General features: G+C 49.3%; 6 protein-coding genes across 6 annotated transcripts; 2 read left to right on the top strand and 4 right to left on the bottom strand.

Moving 5' to 3' along the window:
- Window positions 1–427: 427 nt before the first annotated feature.
- Window positions 428–3,581, bottom strand: CTRU02_209650 (capsular associated protein; the record flags this gene model as incomplete). Its single annotated transcript, XM_036730287.1, has 5 exons — window positions 428–2,992; window positions 3,049–3,206; window positions 3,265–3,369; window positions 3,435–3,490; window positions 3,544–3,581. The coding sequence occupies 5 exons, from the start codon at window positions 3,579–3,581 to the stop codon at window positions 428–430; spliced, it is 2,922 nt and encodes a 973-aa protein (XP_036577987.1).
- Window positions 3,582–4,064: 483 nt separating this feature from the next.
- CTRU02_209649 (palmitoyltransferase pfa4) lies at window positions 4,065–5,460 on the top strand (the record flags this gene model as incomplete). The annotated part of the gene is made up of 2 exons (XM_036730288.1): window positions 4,065–4,436; window positions 4,495–5,460. 2 exons carry the CDS (start codon window positions 4,065–4,067, stop codon window positions 5,458–5,460), a joined length of 1,338 nt encoding a protein of 445 aa, XP_036577988.1.
- A 419-nt stretch (window positions 5,461–5,879) lies between these two features.
- On the bottom strand, window positions 5,880–9,715 carry CTRU02_209648 (myosin; the record flags this gene model as incomplete). Its single annotated transcript, XM_070205315.1, has 3 exons — window positions 5,880–6,232; window positions 6,283–9,610; window positions 9,713–9,715. 3 exons carry the CDS (start codon window positions 9,713–9,715, stop codon window positions 5,880–5,882), a joined length of 3,684 nt encoding a protein of 1,227 aa, XP_070060963.1.
- A 1,031-nt stretch (window positions 9,716–10,746) lies between these two features.
- On the bottom strand, window positions 10,747–12,711 carry CTRU02_209647 (myosin i myo5; the record flags this gene model as incomplete). The annotated part of the gene is made up of 2 exons (XM_036730289.2): window positions 10,747–12,569; window positions 12,642–12,711. The coding sequence occupies 2 exons, from the start codon at window positions 12,709–12,711 to the stop codon at window positions 10,747–10,749; spliced, it is 1,893 nt and encodes a 630-aa protein (XP_036577989.2).
- A 1,645-nt stretch (window positions 12,712–14,356) lies between these two features.
- On the bottom strand, window positions 14,357–17,398 carry CTRU02_209646 (ankyrin and het domain-containing protein; the record flags this gene model as incomplete). Its single annotated transcript, XM_036730290.1, has 2 exons — window positions 14,357–15,220; window positions 15,695–17,398. 2 exons carry the CDS (start codon window positions 17,396–17,398, stop codon window positions 14,357–14,359), a joined length of 2,568 nt encoding a protein of 855 aa, XP_036577990.1.
- A 567-nt stretch (window positions 17,399–17,965) lies between these two features.
- CTRU02_209645 (nacht domain protein) lies at window positions 17,966–20,812 on the top strand (the record flags this gene model as incomplete). The annotated part of the gene is made up of 7 exons (XM_070205314.1): window positions 17,966–18,203; window positions 18,642–18,881; window positions 18,935–19,108; window positions 19,186–19,210; window positions 19,275–19,850; window positions 19,910–20,635; window positions 20,716–20,812. The coding sequence occupies 7 exons, from the start codon at window positions 17,966–17,968 to the stop codon at window positions 20,810–20,812; spliced, it is 2,076 nt and encodes a 691-aa protein (XP_070060962.1).
- Window positions 20,813–23,496: the final 2,684 nt, after the last annotated feature.

Below are 23,496 nucleotides of genomic sequence, written 5' to 3'. Positions count from 1 at the left end.
CATCCATGGGGCAATATATTGCCATCAAGAAGTATCCATGGCTTGTTACCAGCCTAGTTGGCAGAAGATGTGAAGCAGTTGTGATGGGCAAGACTGGCAGTTCTCGAATAAGCAGCAGACATACCTTCGCTACTGCGGACCATGCCATTTGATTATTGGCCGGAGACTAGGGGTGTAGTCTAACCGCGGGATAGTATTTTCGGGGATTCAGCTGATCCGATAGCTTGGATTTCAAGCTCAAGCTCTCTTGAAGAGTCACAGCATAACCCACTTTAAATCAATTTTGATAGAGAGGTAGTTTCGTTCGCTACGATAGGCACTTGACTAAGACGGCTGTCGCATAACTTATGGCCAAATGAAGGTATGAACATATGATATTCCAACTTTTATACATCTACCAGTAACAACTCAAAAATAATAAAGACAGCTATGACTTTTCAAGCCGGAATCCGATACTGTCCCGGTCGTCACTCACCACGCGGCCCCACTCAAGTAGCAGCCGGAACAGATAAATCTCCATGTCTTCCTTTCGAATCGCCTGGTCCGCCCACCGCTTGCCCTGTGTGGCGATCCATTCGCCATCCTCCCACCGGGATTCTGTTTCGATATTGCGACCATTGACCTTGCCTCGGTCCTTGAGCCCAAAAAAGTATGCCATCGTGGTGTGCAGCGCATGATATCTCAGGTCGATTGGCACAAAGTGAAGCCAGGGGATGAGCCGCTCAGAGTACCACTCTCCAAACACAGATGTCAAGACCGGCACACTGCCCGGCGAACGGATAGTCCGAAGTAAGTCTTTAGGCGGGCCGGAGTCTTCGTCGAGCAAGAACACGTAACGATACTCCAGGGGGTCCTCGTTGCCGGCCCGCTGGCCCAGCTCAGCGCGCGCAACATCGCACGCCGGACCCTCACAGGCATAGTCCGAGATCCCGATATTAAAGGGTAGAATCTTATTTGCCTCCGTAGCGCGCACGATCTCGTAGCCAAAGTAGTCCTTCTGTGCAGGTGCGAGAACCATCATCGTCACCTGGTCTGCGGCCGTGGCATTGTTGATCAAATGGACGAGTCGGCTCTTGTGACTGCCCCGTAGAGACTCATCACTAATGGGGCCTTCGCCGATTGTGCCTCGCCAGTAAAGCTCATCCTTGCGCTGGCGAAATTGCTTGCTGACATCAGCAACCTCATTGTCCAAGGGCGGGAGGGGGATCAGAATGTCGTTGAAGCCATCGGCCTTGGATCTGCTAAAGACGGGTAACAGTTCCCGGATCGGGTCGAGTTTTGGGGCTGACATGTGGAAGCTATGAAGGCGAGTTATGTCTTGCTGCTCACATAAACTCTTTGATGCCGCCCAGCTCCAAATAAGCTGGTTGTCAGAGTGGTATTTGACGCATGAAGAGCAAAAGTCTCGTATGTTCCAGTGAAGGCCCGATCTTCCTGGGCTGCCTGCAGGGCACACCGAGGCCTCCGATTCTCTGAATGCTTTGGTAGAGGCATATGCCATCGCACTCGACTGCGGTGGGACTGGAGGCAAGCCTATCGCAACTTCATTCGCCAAGTTTTGATTACTAGGTATGAATATTTCGTTTGTAACTTCTTCCACCTTGGGGGGCTGTGCTGCTGTCTGTCCGCCTGGCTCGTCCACTGAGCGTGATGACAGAAGCTTGAACTTCTTAGCAGAGTTCTTGCCAGTAGTGGTGTATCTGGTCAGATCAGACCAAGGCGTGAGCACTCGAGGCTGGTCGGCTAGATTGATTGGTATTTTCATGTCTGATAAATGCACAACAAAGAGATTGATCGTGTTGATCAACTCGTCAAGCATTTTGCGATGTTCATCATCCCATTTGTAATTGTGAGCCGCTTTCTTGTTCTGAATCGTGATCACTGCCATCCGCTGTTCCTTGAGAAGTTTGTCGTTGTAGGCCTGCCGAATAGTCTCCGGTTTGATTCCCCAGAAAGGGAGAATATCGCTCTCCATCTGCTCAAAGTGGTCGATAATGACCGACTTGCGCTCTTTGGCGAATTCATACCACTTGTCAAAGTTCGGTGGCGGATCTCGCCCATAGTGCCGCTCTTGATAGACTTGCGCAGCTACGCGGAGGCTGTCGCTTGTAGAAGCTAGGCGAAGCCATCGGTCTGCTTGTATTCTATTATTGTAGATCTCTCCCTCAATGGGATGACCCTTAACCGTGTCGGATTTCAAGAAACCGAACACAGTCATGCCAACAAGAAGGAGCGGTAGTAGAGCAACGATGAAAGATCTCCGAATGAACAAGACGGATCGCATGTTAGAGGTGTACAGGAAGATACTGAAGCCCAAATAGAGAAGGTACGTTGGCATAATAGCGGCAGACTTCGACGGGATATGCCATGCCCCTATGCGAGTAATGTTTTGGATTGCTGCTGACATGCCTGATACGAAAGTTATAATACTAGCTGGCATAGCTGGGCTTGTTTCGCAGACTAGTATAGTAAGCAAGCTGACCAACACGGAGAACGTAAAGCTGTCGATGAATATGTCGAAGAAGTACAACGAGTCGACACCGTTAAGTGATGACGGGTATCCCTCGCTAGATGAAACAAAGGGCGATATGAGGATCTGAAAGATTTTGATAAAAACTCCTGTGAGCGCCTGAATTGCCCCAAGCGTTTTCAGACGCAATTTGGTGGTCTTTGTCCAGGAGAGTATGCGGTGTAGGACTATGGCGATGGCGGCATCTAGGAGTAGACCGAGGAGCTGGAGAGCTAGTGTCGAGATCCAACTATCCAGAATGGCAGAGCAAAAATAAGTCGAACGGGGTCCCTGGCCAACGGCAAGGAAAGTTCCATAACCGAAAATGACAGTACTCACGAGCATCGTGATGGGGGCGGTGTTGAGCCACCTTAGCAGGTCATCTAAGGGACTATCCCAAGGTGTTTGCTCTTTCATCTGAGGTGGAGAAGGCCGTCGACAGAAGAAGATGTCATAAAATACCAACAGGCTGCATAAAAAGGACTGTATTCCAGTGAGTTCTGAACTTGATGGCGTTCATCTTGGTAACGGTGGCTCACCTGAACTCCTGGTGTTGAGCACTGCAACTGCGCCGTAACTCGATGGAAAAGCTCCAAACGGAGGAAAATAAGGAAGACAAGCAAGGGGATAAAGTAACGCCTTGGCCTTGCTGGGATTGATGGCTCAAATGTGCCTTTCAACGACTCCTTGCTCTCATCTAAGAAATATAAGTTTCGTATGAAAAGACATCGAGGTTAATGAAAACCTAAACTTACCAAACCTGCCATCAGCTCCTGGCAGCCATTTGGAGAGATAACTTGCAAGCCATGTCAGGGCTCCCGATATCACAAAGATGAGAACGGAAGACAACCGAGGCCATTCTGTGACATGAATTAGATTCCTGATCGTCGGCCACACGGCGCACTGCTGGAATCCAAATACTTACCAACCAAGGCATGTCTCTCGAAATTATACGAAATCCATGAAAAGGACACAACGACACTGTAGGAAGTGGTTAGTTATTAGACTAGTACGGAGACTCGGACATTGCTTACCATATGGCCGTGAGATGCACATGCACATCGCGTGCCATTTGGGCGAAAGAAGGACACTCAAAGCTCCACAAAGTCCATCAAGGATACGGATAGCATAGGTATGCAATTTCGTACAACGGTCAAGCAAGTTTTCTTTTTCGAGGGCCAAGCAATGCAATCATACAAGACCGTAATTCGAATATTCTGATTTTGTGTTATGACAAGAAAGGCAAACAACGATAAAACACGGAGCACTGTTCAGGTTCAAGCATGATCGATCCAGGGGGTGGCCCGGGACATCTCTAATCTTACATAAGCTAATCAAACCCACCTAAAACGACGCGTCCCACTATGCTGCCCCCACCTCCTGGACCGCGTCAAGCTTCCTTATGTTCCACCAAAGGACCCTGACCTCCGTATTCCGACATCCCGCCCGTACGTGCCGGTACCGACGGTCGTGGGCTGACATTACACCCCGACGTCTTCACAACAAACCCAACTACCTCTTCGGTCCGACGTTCGAGTTCCCTCATGGCGCAGAAATGGCCGGCTTCAACGACTCCCCTCTGATCAAGCGGCTCGCCGTGCCGGCAGTTTGCCTCTTGATTGCCTTCCTTGCATACTCTTCCCAGATTCTTTTCTACGTTGCTGGGGACTCGCTGCTACCGGGCCGTCTCTCATCCGCCGAGTTCTACACTTTCAACATACTGCTAGTTTGCTTGTGGTATACATACTACAAGGCCTGCACCGTCGACCCCGGACGGTACACTTTCGCAGATGGTGTAATCGAGGTCCCAGAGCCAGACGAATATGGTCTTCTCCGCCGCTGGTGCAGGAAGTGCTCTGCCCCGAAACCACCACGAGCTCACCACTGCCGTAACTGTCGTCGCTGCATTCCGAAGATGGATCACCATGCAAGCAATTCCACATTCCCCAGGCTTGCCTTATAACGAAGTGCTAACAAACCATCAGTGCCCTTGGACAGCGAATTGCGTCTCGATGCGAACATTCCCGCACTTCCTCCGCTTCCTTTTCTATACGAATTTGTCGTTGTGGAGTCTCGCCCGCTTGCTATTCCTACGTTTCGCCTCTCTCTGGGAGAACCGCTCACTCCCATCTTACCTCGGTCCTTCGCTGCCAGTTCTCGTCCACCTCACACTTCTATCTTTAGTGTGCTTCTTCACCTCCTTCGCCCTCTTCATACTCTTCTTCTCCACCATTCGCAGCTGGGTCTTGAACGAAACAATGATCGAAGGATGGGAATTGGACCGCCACAACGCCCTTTGCGATCGTTCTTCCAACCGCAACAGGAGCAATGGTGACTTTTGGTCAATCACGGGTCCTGATGGTAAGAAACTACGTTTGGAAAAAGTGGAATTTCCATATGATATCGGGATTTTCGACAACCTATCGCAAGCGATGGGGACGCGGAACGTGTTAATATGGTTTTTTCCCTTCGCTGGGAACCCAGAGATCAGCAAAACCGGCCGCGGAGTGGGCTGGGATTGGCCAGAGAATGGACATAATACCAAGGAGGGCATGTGGCCGCCGCCAGACCCTGAAAAGATGCGTAGAGGAAATGGGGGCTGGCCTGCTTCTCGGGACACTGAGAGGTCTAAAACACCGAAATATGCAAGCAAGGAAGAGGAGCTGGAGGCGTTCAAATCAAGGCAGGAAATGGACATGCGAAGGTGGCAAGGCGAGCGGTCGCAGCTTATGGCTGAGTTAGAGGAGGCGGACTATGATCTCATCTCCGACGAATCTGGTGATGATTATGAGCAAGGCGCGGATGGTGAACCAGGGTGGACGAATGCTGACGGCGAAAGGCTACAGGATTATGGGGTTGATGAGGATGAGGACATGACAGACGATGAAGACATCCCTCTTGCCGAGTTATTACGTCGGAGAAAAGTCCTACAAAAGGACGGTGAGGAGTAGAAATTACTTTGAAAAACAGATCAAACCTAAACATTGGTAAAGAAGTCTTTTTTGGGGGCAATCCCCATGTTTCTATATTCCTCGCCTAAAAAACCAACACAGTTAATGGGGGCATCCAAAGAGGGCTCGCATATGCCGTGAATCCCCTTTACTCCCAATTCTACCAAACAAAGAAGGTTTGCACACAAGACAGGACCATAACCTCCTTCCACCCAGGGTCGCCCTGATCGTGTATGCTGAAAGAACTCGAAAAAAAAAGTAATTGACTGTGAACCGCTTGCCACTCTAGAAGCAATCCAGATTATTCTCTCCCATCAGTCTCAAGAGCAATCGTGTCGTGCAATCATGAGGCATCAATCCATGGTCCAGATCTAGAGACCCGATGTTGTCGTCTCTGACATTCCACACACGAAGCTTGATCACCAGTCATCATCATCATCCTTCTTTTGCATCGCGTTCTTTCTCGCAAGTAAGGCATCCGCCAAACTGTTACCCAGACTTGGCGTAGGAGTGTTGCTGCGACTGTCGGAGCCGTTGGAACCGTTCAAGCTTAGACCGGAGTCACGAGGTTGAGCGACAGCCGGCTTTCGTCCGGCAGCGGGACGCTTGACTGGAGGCTGGGGAGGAGTGGGCTTGCCACGGGCAGCTGCACCGTTGGCAGAAGGAGGAGGCGGGGGAGGACGGGGAGCCACCACTGGCGGAGGAGCTTGCTCTTCGACGTAGGCAGCAGGTACCCACGCCTGACCCTTTTCGTTCTTACCAAGCCACCAACCTGGGGAGTGTTAGTTTGCGCATTAAATACTAAGAAGAAAAGATGATTACCGTTGTTCTCCTTTTGGACGATCTCGATAAGGTCGCCAGCCTTGATAGAGAGTTCGTTCTCTCTCTGGCCGGCAAAGTCGTATAGCACTTTGGCCATGATCTTGTTTGGCGCCGGCGGCGCAGCCGGAGGCGGGGGAGGAGGCATTCTCGTAGCTCCAGAGTTTGACGCCGCCGGTCTTACGGGAATGTTAGCGGTAGCAGCGGCCGCAGCTGGTTGTTGACGTCCAAAAGGTCCAGTTTTGGCAGAGCTGACAGCGGCGGCCGGCTGAGTAGTCATCGAAGGCCCAGTCTTCGCAGAAGAAGCACCTGGTCGGGGTTGGGGCCGACTGTTTGTAATCCGAGATGGACGTCCATTAGGGCCACCAGGTTTGATCAGCTTACCGCGCGTGATCGGACGAGGAGGAACAGGCTTGCCCTTTGGCGTCGGCTTGGAAACGGACGAAGGAGGCTCGCCAGGTTGTGTGTGCACAGCTCCACTCTTGTAGTAGTCAACCGGCTGCTGGGAGTCTTTGAGAACCTTCACAGTCTGCATCTTTCCAGGCTTCTTTGCATACTCAATCACCTCACCGATTTTGAGGTTAAAGCCACCAGGCATGACACGCTGCATTTGCGTGAACATTTCTGTCTTCAGCACACAGTTCAACAAGGGGTCAGGCTCCTGTGGCGATCCCACCCCCAAGGAGAACCAGTCGTCGCGGGCGGCTGAAGCTCCGATGAACTTAATAGCGCCCAAGGGCATTGATCGCTCGACTGAGATCTGAGGCTGGTTGTTAACCAGCATTTGGGCAACAATGTAGAACTTGTTGTTAGTGACAATCAAGATACGAGGGCTAGGCTTGCTGGATCTGCCAAACTTGGCTTCCAAGATTTCTCCGCGGCAAGAAAATACGACCTTCTCGTTGTTGGAAATACCGATTGCATTTCTTATTTGTGATCCGGGCCCAGTAGACGCATTGATTCCGAGGTAATCTCCCAAAAATCTTCGAGATCCGAGTAAGCTGTATCTCCGCCTCTCCTTGCGGTTTTGAAGAACCCTATGGCCCTGGTCCCGAAGTTGCAAGTACTCAGCACCGGTTCTCTTCTTACGCCAAAACCGTTGAATACGAGTAGCAGACTCTGCACGATAGGCCAGATAAGCTCGCCACATACGCTGGATACGAGTAGCCATATTGTGCCAGTATCGGTCTCTCATATGCTCAAGCGCAAAGAGTGTCTCTGGTGACTTGATGAAGGCCTTGGTAGTACCCATTTGCCACTCTTCTTTGGGTATGCTGGTGTCCTTGAGAATTTGCTTAACTGCGTCCTGATACGAGCCCTGCCACGTGTACTCGCCCGCGTATGAAGTCGCGGGTGACAGCAAGAAGAAACGATCGACAAACTTCTCAAAAGTTTGTCTGTAGGCGAAGCCAGCCCGGCGAATGCGGACGTTCTCTTGAAGACCGAGATACTTGATCTGATGCAACACATTGGGTACATTGTACTCAGATGGTGACTTGTTCTCGTTTGGCTTGATAGTTCGGATGTATGACGGCTGACACTTCATCAGAGTTTCAACAAGTGCGTTTGCGGAGGCTCTGATTCGGTCGCCAGCAGATGGCGGTTGCTTCCGGTTGTCCTGGTCAACCTGGTGGGGGAACAAAGTATGGACAAACTGGTTGCCGCTGCCCTGGAAAAGATTGAGCAGACCCTTCAGAAGCAAATCTTTGTTCTTATCTGTAATTCCGTCCACCGTGTACGCCACATCACCGGCGTAATGTTTAATGATGAAGCTGCCTTGGCGGGGCGTCAGGTGAGGGTTAGACATTCCGTTGATGCTTTGCATAAAGGTTCGGTCGGAGGCGGCGGGATCAGCGTGAGCTGTCTTGGTAGCATCCTTCATGGCAGACAAAACACCAGGAGGCCGAACCGACTCAATCAGATCACACACTATCTTGTTATCAAAGTACTTGATTGGCGTCCATTGGATCTGTTCACGCGCATATTCATCCTGCTCGGCCTTCAGTGTCAGCTGAATGAAAATTTGCTGCAGCTTTTCGTTGACGTAGTTAATGCAAAGCTGTTCGAAACTGTTCTTCTCAAAAATTTCGAAGCCGTAGATATCAAGGATACCAATGTTGTTGGTCGTTGCTTGCTTTGCCTTGAGAGACTTGTTGATGCGTTCGACAATCCAGTCAAAGAGGTTGCTGTAAATGGCCTTGGACAGGGCATCTCGCGTCGCAACAGCTTGTGAGACGTTCGTCGGTGACTCAATAACCTCGCCATTACGCGGAGTGAGTATACGAATGGTAATCGCTTTGACAAGCTGGTCGGGCGTGACCTCCAGTAGGTATGCCAAGAAATCCACTACCGACTGGTCGCTAACTGCAGCGTATCCATCTTGACCCTCGTGGAACTGGATGTTGCCGGCCCACAAGATCGCCGCTAACATGCGGAAGATCTCATCTTGCTCGGCTTGACTGAGACCAATAATCTTCATGGCGTCAAGCGTATCGTTGTACTCGGCCAGGTCGTCAATTCCGTCGACCTCAAGGCACTTCGATCTGCTAGTATAAACGTATGTCTCGGGCGTTTGGATGCCGAACTGTTGTCGGTAAGTCTGAGAGGCACCCTTGGTGAATTGGTAGAAAATATGGAAGTTTCGCTCGTTGGTGATCTGGCCGACGACTCTAGACTTCTCGAGGAGGTAGTTGGTGATGTCGGCACCGACAGGTTCGCCCTGCGCATTAAAATGAATTTGCAGGTACTTGCCGAAACGAGAAGAGTTGTTATTTCTCAGGGTCTTTGCGTTTCCGAAAGACTCTAGCAAGGGGTTGGTTGCCAGCACCATGTCCTTGATTTGCTTAATGTCGCCCGTCTCTCCTCCTGACACGTTGGCGATGTACTGCATGATACGTTTAGCAGCTTCGGTCTTGCCGGCACCCGACTCTCCCGAAATAATGACACACTGGTTGTCAGTATAGGCTTTCATGTTGTAGTACGCAGATTCGGCAATAGCGAAGACATGCGGGGGCATCTCTAGACGGTTTTTGCCCTTGTAACTGTCGAGGACCTGGTCGGTGTAGATGCCCAGGTCCCGGAAAGGATTGACAGACACCAACACATGGCCAATGTAGGTGTAGATCTCAGCTCCTTCGAATCTTTTTTTGAGATTGTCGTTGATGGCTTCGTTAGACACCTTACTGAGCAACGTAAGATCCGAAACGCCAATCTCTTTTTTCTTGGTGACCTCGTAAGTGGCCTTTTTCGGCTTGCCGCCGCTGCCCGCCGCTCCGGAGGGACCGGCGGGGCCCGCCCTCGCGGATTTGTCCTTGGGACGTCGTGAGATACCCTAGATAATACGAGCGCATCGATTAGTTCTGCCTGTTGTGATGGTAGGGTTGAGGTCGCAGCCGGGAGGTGGAAACTGGGCGCGGGGCATGAAGCGTCTCACCATGTTGGGCGATTCTCAATGGAGGAATACCAATAACTCTTTGGTTGCGCGCAAAGAGATTTTCTCGGTGTTTGCGCTGGCGGATGAAAGAGCGAAAAATTGCTTTCTGGTCGAGTGAGAGACTGGAAAGTAGGCGGCACCAGAAAGTGACGTTGCGGTGCGGACGGAGGGATTACGCAGGTGCAGTGTGGCTGGTTCTTTGCCCGAGATCCAAATCCAAATGTCGGCCGACAATCTGCCCCGGTGGTGCCTGACGACACACCCAGCCTGTTCAGAGGGGGCTTTGGGGCTCAGTCAGCCAATGACCGAGGTTCTTCCGGGGCTGGCACAGCCTCTGCACGGAGAATCGGTGACGCCTGGTTCCGCGTAATGCTCACGATGCTTTAGCGCCCCTCAAGCGAATCCCCACTCCTCTTTATGCCACCCCTGCCCATCCCGCTTCTGCTGCGGGAGATTTTCCTGGATTTTCTGCCAAAAAAAGACTCTCCCCGTCCCTGTCTTGAATGGCAAGGCAAAAATTGAGGTCATAGCTTTTCCCCCTCACCATCATTGGTGGGGTGTGTTCTACGTGTCACGCAAAAGGATAATCTCCGTCTTGCCCTCCTCTCAGTCTAATGTGTGCAGAAGGTCAATTTAAGGTCAAGCCATGGTTCGTCCCAGAAGCAGCGAGTGTACAGCTGAACCATCGCACCTTCAGTGTGGCCTAATTTGAGGGTCAGAATGGGTCTTTTCCGAAACCGGCGGGTGTTCATTGCTGAGTCCCTCCAGCATGCGCCGTATTAGCATGCTATTTACAAGAGTGATTGGTTGCCAAGGCTCGGTATACTGATCTACACAGTGAAGTCAATATTGAGGTCATTCGAAGGGTCTGCGGATTAATCGGCAAAAGGTAGCCTAAGTCGTTCATCCCATTTATTTTCTATGAGTGCTGATTGCTGCTAGTTCATACATCGCATGGCCAGTCCCAGCTTTCGCTTCCCAGTTCCCGTTCTCTTGGTTTATCGTCGTCCAATTCGTAACGTACATTGCACATTTTATCCCCTTGACCCCATGCCCAATCCTCTTACAAACCTGACATCGCCGGCCTGGCGTTCAAGCGCCATTCTCATCCTCTCACCGTACTCTTTTTCTGCCTCATCAACTCTGGCCTCTTCCTCAGATTTTTGCCTCTCAGTCTCGAACTCGTCTGCTTGAAACCCCGGCTTGCCTGAGAAACTAACTAGGCCTAGCTTCTCACCCGTCCAGAACAAAATGTCATCGTCGTTGACATTATCCGCTCCATTACGCGTTTGCGTCGATAGTATTTTTCTTGCCAGGTCATCTGAGCCAGGCATAGAAGCGAAGAGGGACGGACGCTCTGAAATCTCACTATGTCCAATCTTATGTCTCCGCACTTCAGTAAACCCATCACGCTCGAACCACTTCAGGAGGCCGGAGCCATCAGAAAAGACTATTCGAGTGCCTTGATTGGTCACCGATAGAATCTTGGATTGCGAGGACGTTTGCCGGTTCTTCATTGTTGAGTTCTGAATCAGATCCGTGGAGAAATCTCCTTGAGACGGGCATAGCCCGTAAAGTTCCAACGACCCTTTAGTGTTGTACTCGCCGCAAGCAATTAAAGTCCGTCCGCCTTTTCTCATTTTTGACTCTATCACCTGCTCCACGGACAGTTCACCTCTCCGACGCGTTTCGCTGTCTAGTGTAGAGAAAGGATAAGGAAGAGATGCCAGACTCGACAATCTAGCCCCGGAATGAATGGATCCTACAATCGAAGGAAACTTGCGCCGATCGTAATGAAGGATATTGGAAAAGCGCCCTGCTACGTATATGTCATCCGAGAAGGAATTTTCATCGTTCGGCTTTGGCAAATGCAGAATGCTAAGTGGTGTAGGTTGGGACAAGGGTGCATAAGGCGGCAACGGATCCGACTCGAAGACGTTTTTTCTTCCGGAGAACCCATTTGTGGAATCGACAGCCAAGACATCAATTTTCTCAATGATGTCGCTCGGGGCCATTGTCCGCGCTCTGTAATCAAAAAGATGAATGCCTAAAGATGTTCCCACGGTTAAAGGCAATCCGGGACTAGCAGGAGAGAGAGCAGTGATAGACCACTCAAACGATTGTTCAGAGACGATGTCTAGACGACTGAGATCCACTTCGCGGAGGTGTCCTTGGACAGCGACGAAGGCTTTTCCGGAGAAACTGTCAATGCTGATGCACTCGGTCACTCCAGTATCAATCTTTCGGGACCTTCCCATGATCTGAGGTCCGTCAAGATAGAGCACAGCATCTCGGCTTTTGGCGACCATAGCGCCTTTGCGTCCACGAGTGCCTTTCACGTCCCATAAGCTTATTGACCCATCATCTAGCGGAGACACGGCCAAGAGCTCATTACTGCTTTGATTCGGACTGTAGAGAGCCATGCCTCGCACATCCAGTGTATCTTCCTCGCTACCGTCTCTTATCCTTGGCTGCTGCAGCCAACTTGTGGCCATGGGCGCGCAGCGCTGAATGTACTCATTGTACCAGAAGACGGGCTCGGTCGGAAACGTAGGGTCCCAGTTCGCCATGTCTCGGTGCCTCTGCAGTTTGCGCTGCTCTCCAGTCTCTTCGTTGTAGAATTTAGGTAACGGCTCTGTGCCACCATGCTCTTGACTCAAGTGTGCGGCGGCGTTGAGGAGGGGTTCGTCAAGGATGTCGTCGTCGACAATGCGGGACAGGCATCGGCGTCGCTGGATGGACTCAAAAAAAGGCGATTCGTCATACGTCCTCGATCGCCAATGACTGTTGTCGAGCGATATCTTTTGAAGCTTGCGACAAACAAGCTGCAGGCCGGGGAAGTCGTAGGGCTCAAGGACTGAGAGGCACGCCCAGGCTGTCAGCTAAAAATCCGGGGCTCTGTGACCAATACAGTGACGGCAATGCTTACAGGAGAGGACACGCAAGAGAATCTCGTCAGGAAGCTCGTCGAGCCGCTTAGGAGAAGTTTCCGACGCCATTGTAGGCGGCTGTCTGGCAGGATGCAGAACACTCTGTGACTGCCGTTCTGGCTGGGTTTCGTGGTGACAGAGGGAAGCCCAGACGGGATCCATGGAGAAGAGGGTCGAAGGATGATCCTATCGTTATCGTTATCTGGACTGCCAGCGCCCTAGCTGTTCTAGGACTAGTGCAGATCCGGGGGTGGACCGGATAGAACGCCTGGACTCTTTGGTGGGCTGATCTGTCAAAGCTCCAGTTTGCTTGGCCATCGTCCTCGCTTGTCGGTCATGGCACATGGCACATGCCAATTTGAATACTCAGTGATCGTTCCGTGTTACTTGCCTGTCACCCATAGAGTGACCATGATATTGTCAACCCAGACAAGAACTGCTATACATAAGCCAGGCTATGGCAACTTCATCCGACTGTAGTCTGAAACACATAATAGTCACGACATGTACACAACAGCCTGGGTGCGCAAGCGCAGGCTAATCATACTCGTATTTTGGGAGCCACCACAACCACTAAAGGCTTGGCAATGTGTCGATGCCGCATTCCCGTGCCATCTCCACATACTGTTGTGTAACATTATTCTGCCTTGGAAGCCTGCCAGTTTTCCGAGGAGGTCCTGGTTATACTCGCAAGGTTGTAGAAAACGCACTGTTCCCCACCAGCTGTCAATATTTAGTGTTGCGCCAGGGACTTGACAGTCTGTTTCGCGACAGTAATCGATATTGAGTACCTAAGACAGGTGCGAAAACCGAAGCCTGGTAAGATCCTGTAGACACTGGAATGATCTATTCAGCCCACATACACTTGGTTCATGATTGCCCTGCTCCAGAAAACTGGTCGAAGACGCAAAGTCCGATTGATTATGCGCCATTATCTTGGCAGGAGGAGGTTGATGGAAAGTTCATCAAGCCATAAAGTACTAGTCTCAGGATGAGAAAATCACAGGTCGGCAATCTTGATATTGCCTTGAACATCCGTCATACAGAGGATGGTGCGACGTATTGATACTAATATACTTGAGACCAGAGTTTTTGCACACAGGCAAGGCGGTTATGGGCTCGAACATTTTGTTTTCTCAGTCATTACTCTTGAATTTCCATGCCTACATACCCTGATAAACTACCTCATCTTACCTGCTTGGATAGACGAAGGAACAACGGATGAAAACGACATCGGGTACGCTATTCCAGGTACCTGAATCTCATTATCACATCGCTGTTCCTATTCATAGCTTTCAACAATAGCTCTTCGCTCAATTCTCCCCTCCACATCATAATGGCCACCTATCTATGAAAATTATTCTTAACGCAGTCGTTTGACAGGAACTTTGGCAGTTTTTTCCCAATGCAATGTATTTGCGCTAATAACACATACCTAGGCGAGTGATCACTCATGCGTAATTTTACATAAAATTGGCTGGTGATCATAGAAGACTCGCCGAAGGTCTATTCTGTGATGGTTCAGTAACTTTGGTTCGCACTGAACGGAACTAAGTCGGCAACTATTGAGAACATAGCTAAAGACAGTATTGCTTGAAAATTTAACGCCCTGGTGCCTCCATGGCACTTTCACAACGCTTCGAATGTTCCAAGACGTTCGATTGTCATGTCCTGGGACACCTCTAGATTCAAAATTAACCCATGTCGAATCTGCTCATTTCAATCTAATTCTCTTATAATTGCACCAGTCAAGATCCCCCATTTTTTCAGGTATCTCTCCGTTCATAATGCCATGGACATAAGCTTCTCCAACCAAACGATACGATCCATCATCAAACCTTGCGAGAATATAGGGAACTTTTGCACCCTTAATTATATGGATCTCATACAAGCAACCACGTTCCGAAAACAATGACCGGGGCCCTACTCCCACAAGGCCTCCCTTAGTGGTGAAAAGCCTCCTTCCTTCTAGCATAGTTCTCATCCTCTTCTCAAATGAGTTGATATTAGCCCTCTCATCACTGTTAAAATGCAACAACGCTTGCTCTCTCCACTGCCCATTGACGGCGGCCTGCGGGTCTCCATCGTATCCTCGAAGTTCATCTATCAGGTTTGGATCGTCTAGGAGCGTTTTGAGCCTCGATGCACTTGGGAGAAATTTTTGGCTGCTAATAATGAACCCGATATCTTCCTCCTCTTCTTTCTCTTTCTTTGCCATCTTCGTGAGATCTGCATGTTCGAGGCTATAACCTATCGTATCTTTAGTGAGAGGAATATGTTTGTTTCGGTAGATCGCTGCCCAGAGGGCAAGAGTAGTTAAAACGCGTCGGGCTCCAGAGCTGGACAATGGAGATTCATCTCCATCGAAGTTTTGAAAAAGATACCACATCTCCAAGATTCCAACCTCAATCCAATTCGAGAAGCCATGACCCAAAGATTCCGGAGCTGGATAGGTCACCGCATCATCGGGGTATACGAAGAAGCCTGGATTTGGGTTTGGGAGCATGTTTCCAACTAATGTTCGCCATAATGCTTCAACACGCGTGATGCCCCTGATCCTGAAAGAGCCTGTGCTGTCCTGCCAATCTGGGCTCTGCGATTCTCCGCCCGAAATTTGATGGCACGTATCTGCACCGTACATACCATGGTCGTTTGAATCAACATCGCCTGCGTTTGAAACAGCAACCTCGAAAATGACACCATTATTTTGCTCCTTTTTTTCCTCTTCGTCCTTTTCCGAAGTAATTTTGTGTTCTGTCTCAACAGCAGATATCTCCTTTGCGGCACTCTGTCGATGCGGTAGGTGTTCGCTCTCAATATTCCCTTCATAGTCCAATCTTTCGTAGAAATGGTTGAACAGATTTGCATCATCTGACATATCTGTAGCCTCCGGTGAGCTCTTTCCCTTTAGCATATCGCTAGCATCATGTCCCTTGTAGTTGATGAAGCGGCTAGGAGATGGCTCGATGCCAGCTCTCTCTGATATCCTATCATCTTCTTTTTCTTCTTCAGATATTTGAAGGTCCTCGGTCATGTTATCGAAATCTGTATCCTCAAAAGGACTTTTGACTTGTTTCTCGAAGTCCCCAATTGGATACTGATGGGGTATTCTGAGAATCGATTTCAACAGATTTAGAACCATATCATCAAGGTCGTTTCCCACCAGCTCGCTTATCATAACCACGTCTACTTCAATCGTCTCGACTTCTAGTGTGTCGTCGTTGTGGATCTCAAACCATGTTTCAGTACCAGAACCCGATACGCAGAACAACACGTCGTCATCACCCGTATCAAGAGGAGTGTAGGGAAGTTGAGAGCTAAAGTCAGGCACCCACCCGGGCAACTGATAAAACCGAGTGTGGAAAGGCTCTTGAACCTGTGAGAGTATCGATAAGGACGCCGTCTTTCTCATGATTGTCTCTGTGGTTTGTCTGTAGACTGACTGCAGGGTAGCACTGTAGTCCGGGACTATGGCCAGCTTTCTCGCATCAGAAGCAATGTTCAGAAAAGCGAAGACTTTGTCTCGTGGATCCGTGGCGTCTGTACCACGGAACAAACCCAAAACACGCAACAGAGGAGGGAACTCTGTGAATATTGTGTCACCGTCTGTCCTGAAACGGAATACAAGGTTCCGAATTGAGTATGTAAAAGACAAGCCATCTAGTCCTCGAAGCATCTTTTTGGTCGCGTCTGTGGAATCATCAGTGTCGTCGGCGTTCTTATCGTTCTCATCGTCAAATGCAGCTAGCTTTCGAATTTGCCGAGTATTATCAGAGAGTGGTTCCCCCTTAAGGAGGTTGCGACCAAGTTTCAACATTTCCAGGTGAAGGCCAGATTTAATTAGCGCTTCAACTAACATGGAAATTCGTTCCCAGGAAAACATGGTGCCTCCAAAAAAAACTGTGATGCGCTCCCTCCCAAAAATTGCTTCCTGCGTAACCCAAGCACGCCGAAACCAAGACCGTTGAAAAAAAGCAAAGACGGCAAACCAGTGGATAAGTTCCATGCCTGGAACTGCTGACAGAGTCATTCCCTCCTCTGCCTTTGCAATAATGTCAGATTCGTAGATATTGTGTAGTCCCCGTATGGCATCAACAGTAAGGCCATCTGGAGGTCCCAACCAAGCAAACACTCTCATGGCGCCTCGAAAGACCCTATCCATCAACTGAACCTGAGAGCTCCTCTCTTTCAGGTCGTTCTGGTTGATACAAAGGGCATCGATCCAAATCGGTGCTTGGAGAGCCTCATGAAAACGGCCATCTCTGCAATCATCCTCGGTCGGTGATGATGTAATCGAAAGATTGAGCTGGAAAGAACGATATTCCATGAGAAAACACCGCAGGTTCTCTTGTATGTAAGTCAGCTGGCCGTCGATTTCTATCGGTTCTGATGCAATTTGTGGGATCTGATCTTTTACTCGTGGAATCCAAGGGTGCCTTTCAACGTAATATTTCATGGCATAGTCAGTGTTATATACTTTTACGTCGCCTGAACACTCGGACTCGAACACGAATGGCAATTTGGCAAAATCTTCCGGCATTCTGAGATTTCCCGATGCGGGCACAGGCTCCTCCCTAATAGTTATTGGGTCCCCCCACGTGTAAGACAATGCGACGTATGGGGATGCCTGAGACTGCTCGTTGAGATTCAGGCTAACCATTTTACAACGAAGCACATCTGGATGGGAGGGGAGTAATTTGATAAGGCGAATGCTTGTCGACGTGGGAAGGGATGGATATTGGAAGCGAGGAAGCATTAGAAGACCGTCAAGTGTTCGGTCGAGTTTATGATCAAGAAATTCGGAGGCTTCTACGCTCGCCATTGAAGTATATGGAGTCGTCTTGAGAGATAATTCACTTAAAAGATAGTTCACTTTTGATTCAGCAGGAGGGAAGTTACCGGCAAGTTGATGGTTATGAAGAAGCCCAAGGCAGACGGCTGTTATGTGTAACTAATTGCCGCTGTCATATGTAACCCTACGTGACCAAGTTTTAAGCCCAGTCGAGCGCTTCAACTAAAACACTTAAGTCTGCAGCCGGCTCCCTCTTTCATTGGAAACCAGGGAATGGGAAGCGAAAATTCAAGTGAGGCCAGCCATTCAATCGCATATGCAGGGCGTCGTAGCGCCAAGCGCATAATCTGCCTTGCCAGCCTATTTCGGGCTACCGTTCCTAGAGAATAGCTTGCTCCCCTGCAAAATTGACCAATACATGGATGGACGCATGCATGGAAGCGGGGGCAGTTGTGTGGCACAAAATCCCCCTGATAGACTGGCAAATCCCCTCCAACTTCATATTCGCCAGTTTCTTGTTGTTAGTTAACAATGCGCCTGTCGTTTCCAGCAGCCCCGTCCAGGCAGTCTATCGTCACTCGGTCGCTCGGTACCGATGGCCAAGCCGACGATTCAGCAAGCGGCCTGGAAATCGCGCTGGCGCAATTTCAGGCAATGCTGACTGATGAAGAGCGTAAGAGACTAAACGTACAGAAAACAGGATTGAATGATGCCGATGCCGCCTTCAAATTTACATTAGAACTAGATGAGATGGACCCTACACGTCAGGGTAGGACTATGGCTCCCAAGCTTTGTGCCCTTTTACAGACAGTCCAGAGCTTTGCGCAAGTCGTCGATACATACGTTTCGTCGAATCCGCAGATCGCGGCTTTAATCTGGGGATCAGTGAAGTTGACTTTCATGATACGCGGTGAACCAGTAGCTGAACCAGCATTGCAATTTCCATGCTGATTTCGTCAGGTCTTGATAAACTTTACGTCGTATTTCCAAAACTTTACCAGTCTTTTGCAGGGTTTCAATCATCTAATACCACAATTCCTTGAATACGAGCGCCTTTTTCCCGATTCGCAGCGTTTGAAGAAATCCATATGCGATTTCCACCTTGCTATTATTTCTTGTTGCACACAAATCATCAACTTAACTCGCTTACCATGTATGCTTCGGCTTTTTACCAAGGCCTCAAGAACAGCTGCCAACAGCTAACTAGGGCAACAGAAGGCTTGGGCCGCCCTAACAAACTCCTTTGAATCCCAGATCCGACCTGCGGTCGAGAGTATCCGCACAACTGCCAGCCTGGCTAAGGAGGAAGTAGGCCTTGCAAAAGCCCAGTACGATCGTCTGAACCAAGATGAGCAACGGAAGGTTCAAAAAAGCCTTTTAAAACAGAGCCGGAAGTCGAGCAAAGGTATCCAAAGCCTTGGGAGGGATACAAGGCTCCAGACAAAGTGTGAGTCTTGGTTTCACTGCAATGTGATCTTGAAGTCTAAAACAATTGCACAGTACGTAAATGGGAGTTATTATTGAACAGTTTATCATCCTACGATTACCAAACAGTATACAAAAATGCTAGGTCTAAGCGCCACAAAGGCACGGCAGAATGGGCATTTGACACGCAGATATTCAAAGACTGGTATTACAATGATCAGTCGGCTGTGCTCAACATCACAGGAAAGAGTTAGTAGTATTTTTTTTTAAATCGGATGTCCTTCTCAAGCCACAGCAATCGCACGACGTGTACTGACAGCCAACAGTCGGTTCCGGAAAGACCGTCCTCACGTAAGTGATTTGTTTCGCAAAATTCATTCTGATCCGATGTTTGAAGTTACTGATGCCTTTGCAGTGCGAGAATTGTGGATTCTATTGTTAGAAACAGAAATGTCCGCCAGGTCATCTCGTTTTTCTTCATCCGTTTTGACGACATCACGAGCCAAAGCCCTGACGTTATCTTTCGGTCTCTCATTCGTCAGGTACTGGCCCACAACTCAGTTGACGACGACTTTTTGACCATTTTGGAGAATTCTAAATCTCAATTTTTCGATCATGAGTCTCTTCTCGAGCTTTTTAACCGGTCTGTCACCGCTGCCGAAGATACTTTTTTGGTCTTAGACGGCTTGGACGAGTGTTCCACGACAGACCAACACTTCATACTAAAAGGATTATCATCTTTTCTTCAAAGATGTCCTAAAGGTAGAATCAAAATTATGGTATCGGGCAGAGACAGTCTCGGGGACACAATCGCACGTTCTCTACCAGCAGTATCGCGCTTGATTGTTGGTTCTGAGCACACAAACCGCGATTTGGCGCTATTTGCGAAAGATATTTTGCGAGAAAAGCAAGAAGAAGGGGAGTGGGAAGTTGGAGACCAAAGCTTAATCAATGAAATTCTAGACGTAATAAGTATTGGTGGTGAAGGGATGTAAGTTTGTACAACTTCTGTTGAGTCTGAGTAGGTACCTAGGCTAAGTAACTTTCTAGGTTTCTATGGGCTTTCCTCACTATTGAGGATATATGCACACGTCGTAATGACGACGAAGTACGGGAAGCTCTTCTCGATATTCCGAGAAACCTTCCGGAGACGTTTGATCGAGCTCTCAGACGGATTGATCAGAAGGGAAATACCGAGATTGCACAGTCAGTCTTTAAATGGACTGCAGCCGTCAACTCACCACTGACACTGAGTCAATTTGCGGAGGTTCTGAAGATCAAAATAAACCAGAGAAGCTCACAGGAAAGCCAGCGAATTAATGGTATCAACCGTCTACCGGCATGGTGTGAGAATCTCGTACAGGTAGAAGAAGGTAGCGAAACCGTCCATTTCAGCCATCATTCGATCTCGGCATATCTACTGGGTTCTACGGAAAAGCCAAATCATTTATTCAACTTGGATCTACGAGATTGCGACGGCTTTGTTGGCGAGATCTGCCTGACCTACCTTAATTTCAGCGACTTCCAGAGGGCATTGGCCGGGAGACCTCACGACAACCTCACTCCAACAACCCCCAACAATGTTCCTCATAAAGTGGTTGACCGCACTGTTGAATCGCTCATGGCGAAGAAATATGGAAAGGGCATAGCAAGGTTAATCAAGATGCAATTTAAGGAGTCCCAACCCCTATCACTTGGGAGGAGCGCCATGCCAGACATGTCATCGGCTGACGGACTGTCGGACACGAACATGACGCGCGACTACCCGTTTTTGCGGTACGCCAAAGAAAACTGGCCTTGGCATACACGAAATATTTCCACGTCGTCGAGAACGTGGAGGTTGTGGAACAACATAGATGCCTCGGCCGACTACGCACCTTGGACCAATTTGGACTGGAACCCTCCAGGAATCCCGAGACGCGACTTCAGCTCCTTACTGTCTGGCGCGACTGAAATTCTTGTCCGACCTCCTTATGAATGCGACATTCGGCTTCGATTTGCATTGCATAGGGCATTCGCCTACGCCGACCTGCTGGACCATCATCCTCTGGTAGACAAGGTGATCTCGACATTAGTAGACAATGGTCTTAATCTGAAAACGGTGCTTCTGGAAATGCTGTTACAATCGGTGTTGGCCCAAGACCTCCCGTTAGGAAGTAAGGAGCGCTATCAAGAAGAACAACGTGCTCACCATCGCCTAGTTTGCAGTGTCACTGGGTTCATAGCGCGAGGTGGCAAGACGTGGCCATCTAGTTATGTGCACCAGGACGAAAATATCGGGTTCCCGAAATCTTGCGATACGTGGCGACATAAAGGTATCTATCAAGATGTTTGCGCAATTGTTAGGGGGCACCCTTCCGGAGTTGACATCCCCAGGGAGATGCAACTTTACGCAAAGCTTTCGACAATGGACCTCCACGAAGAAGCAATTATCGAGTTTCAAAAAGACGTCCGAGAACACTTCAAAGACCGCCCTCGGCTATCAATCATACCCACCGGAGATTTCCATGCTCGCGGTTTCGTTGACATTGCAATCCAGCGAGGTGGACCTGGGTCTGCCAAGCTTGTCCGCTGGCTACTGAACGAGGCTGGAGACTTGTCCGACTTATCCCCCCAAGAGGTTTTGAGCTTTTTGAATACCGCACTTATAGCACGAAACGAAGACGCATTGGAAGCGTTATTGGATGAAAATAAGCTCGCCAAGTCTCATAGTTTCCAGTCGATACAGGAAACAACGGTATTACATGCATTAAGGGACATGTGGCTGCCAAGAGAACTTAGAAAACGTTTCATCACGTTTTGCATTCCCTTACAAAGATATGCTGATGACCACGTCGCAGGTTGCGCAGGGCGTTCATTATTAAAAGCCGTTCTGTGCGACGCGTGGGATTTCGCTGTGGCACTGCGAAGATGTGGAGGTAGTCTGGCTGATGGAGAAATCACCAAGCACAAAAAACTTTTGCCCAACACTGAAGCAACTTGCAGGTTGTTTGACGCAGTGCTAGACTGTGCTGCGAGTCAATCAGCAGAAGTATGGCACTGCGATTTACGACAGTCTCCGGAAGTAGCAACGCAATGGTTGGCGTATTGTCCAGCACATAGGACACAGGCTTCGCAAGTTCTGCAAAGTTACAAGCTGTTGGATCACGATCCAATGCAAAATGACCCGGAAAGGTTGCTTGATGCTCTCCGACGTACTTACTTTACAACTCGTCATGTTAAGCCATGCAGGGGTTTCGTAATAGGGGACGATAGTAACAGAAAATGAAGGATCACGCATTTATACAGGATGTGACTAACATCTGAGGCCAAGAGGAGCACCAATATATGCACGTTGTCTATAAAGATGAGTTTCGGAGAAGAATTTATAGCTTTCCTGAGTAACCTGTAATGACACGAACCCTCAGGCTGGGTAGCGATGGACTTCGGCAGATAAGACCATTTGGCAAGTGAAGATAGCTTACGAAACAACGAGACGTTGCACAGCGTCTTTATGAGAATAAGTTAATGTGTTGAAATGAGCGCAAGCGACCTTAAACGCATACCCAAAAATGTTCATGGGCGGGGTTAAGCCCTTGCTGCATGGCCGGCTTGCAGTGGAGGTTAGCCAGAGACTAAGCATTTGAACAGGGTTTATTTCTTTCTCAAGCTTACTACGTATATAAAATGAAGCTAATGACTCATCTGCTGCCAATATGAGACTCAAAAAGAGATACGAAATGGTCCACACAGCGCCGGATAACAACCACAGAAGGCATTTGGCTACTGGCACATGGCGTTCAGGGGCTTTTGGTCTTTCAATAGAGTCAATGACTCCAGCAGATTCATGCAGGTTCAGTCATAGTTTGCAAAATGCGCATCTGAAGATCCCTAGTCTGTATGGTCGTCTTTCGCCAGAAGGTAGGGTCAAAGGAACCCACTGCGGGGAGGACCTCTAGAGCAAGGTCTGAGCGTAGCCGGAAAGGAACACACTGTGACCCGAGCTGAAATCCGACGTGTGATGGCCGATGTATGTCTTGCCCATCTTGGCACGAGCTTCTCATGCTATGAGATTATCCCAAACCCTTTGTCACAGGACGGGGTCTGAATCCGAGTCCAGAACAAGCAACAAGATGAATTCTATCTAGCTAGGGCGCCCGCCACGAAAGTTAAGGTCAGTGACCAACGTGACTGTGACATGAATCAGACGAAGGCTTCAGATGCTGTGGATGTGAAAAGCACCAGGTGGGAAGCCCCTCATGAGGTTCTGTCGTCGATCGAAGGCGGTGTGGAGGCTTGATGCTGAGACTGATAAGGAGCGACATGGCTGATGAACAAGATCGTTAGCAGTGACTATCATACCTACGAAAGCCTGCACTTGACATTGGCATTTAGTGCTGATACTAGGGTGACCTGGTCTGACAAGGAAGCTTTGAAAGAGATGACTTGGCATGAAGAAAGCTTGGCGTAAAATATGGGGACTGGAGGCTGACTTGGGTGTCGTAGCTTAGAAATGTCTGTGTGAGTGACGATCAGGCAAGTGGGTAGAGTTGGTGCCTCGTGCGGGCATGACAACCGTTTTGAGTGCGGAGACCCGTGCCAATGTTTGGCGTAGGCCGTTTCACCAGGATGTGGCATTGCGGTGCCGGGCCTGAGCA

This window comes from Colletotrichum truncatum (genome assembly GCF_014235925.2).
Source record: "Colletotrichum truncatum strain CMES1059 chromosome Unknown Contig_0006, whole genome shotgun sequence".
NCBI lineage: Eukaryota > Fungi > Ascomycota > Sordariomycetes > Glomerellales > Glomerellaceae > Colletotrichum > Colletotrichum truncatum.
Note: the sequence above shows the minus strand (reverse complement) of the source record. Positions and strands in the feature narration are given on the sequence as shown.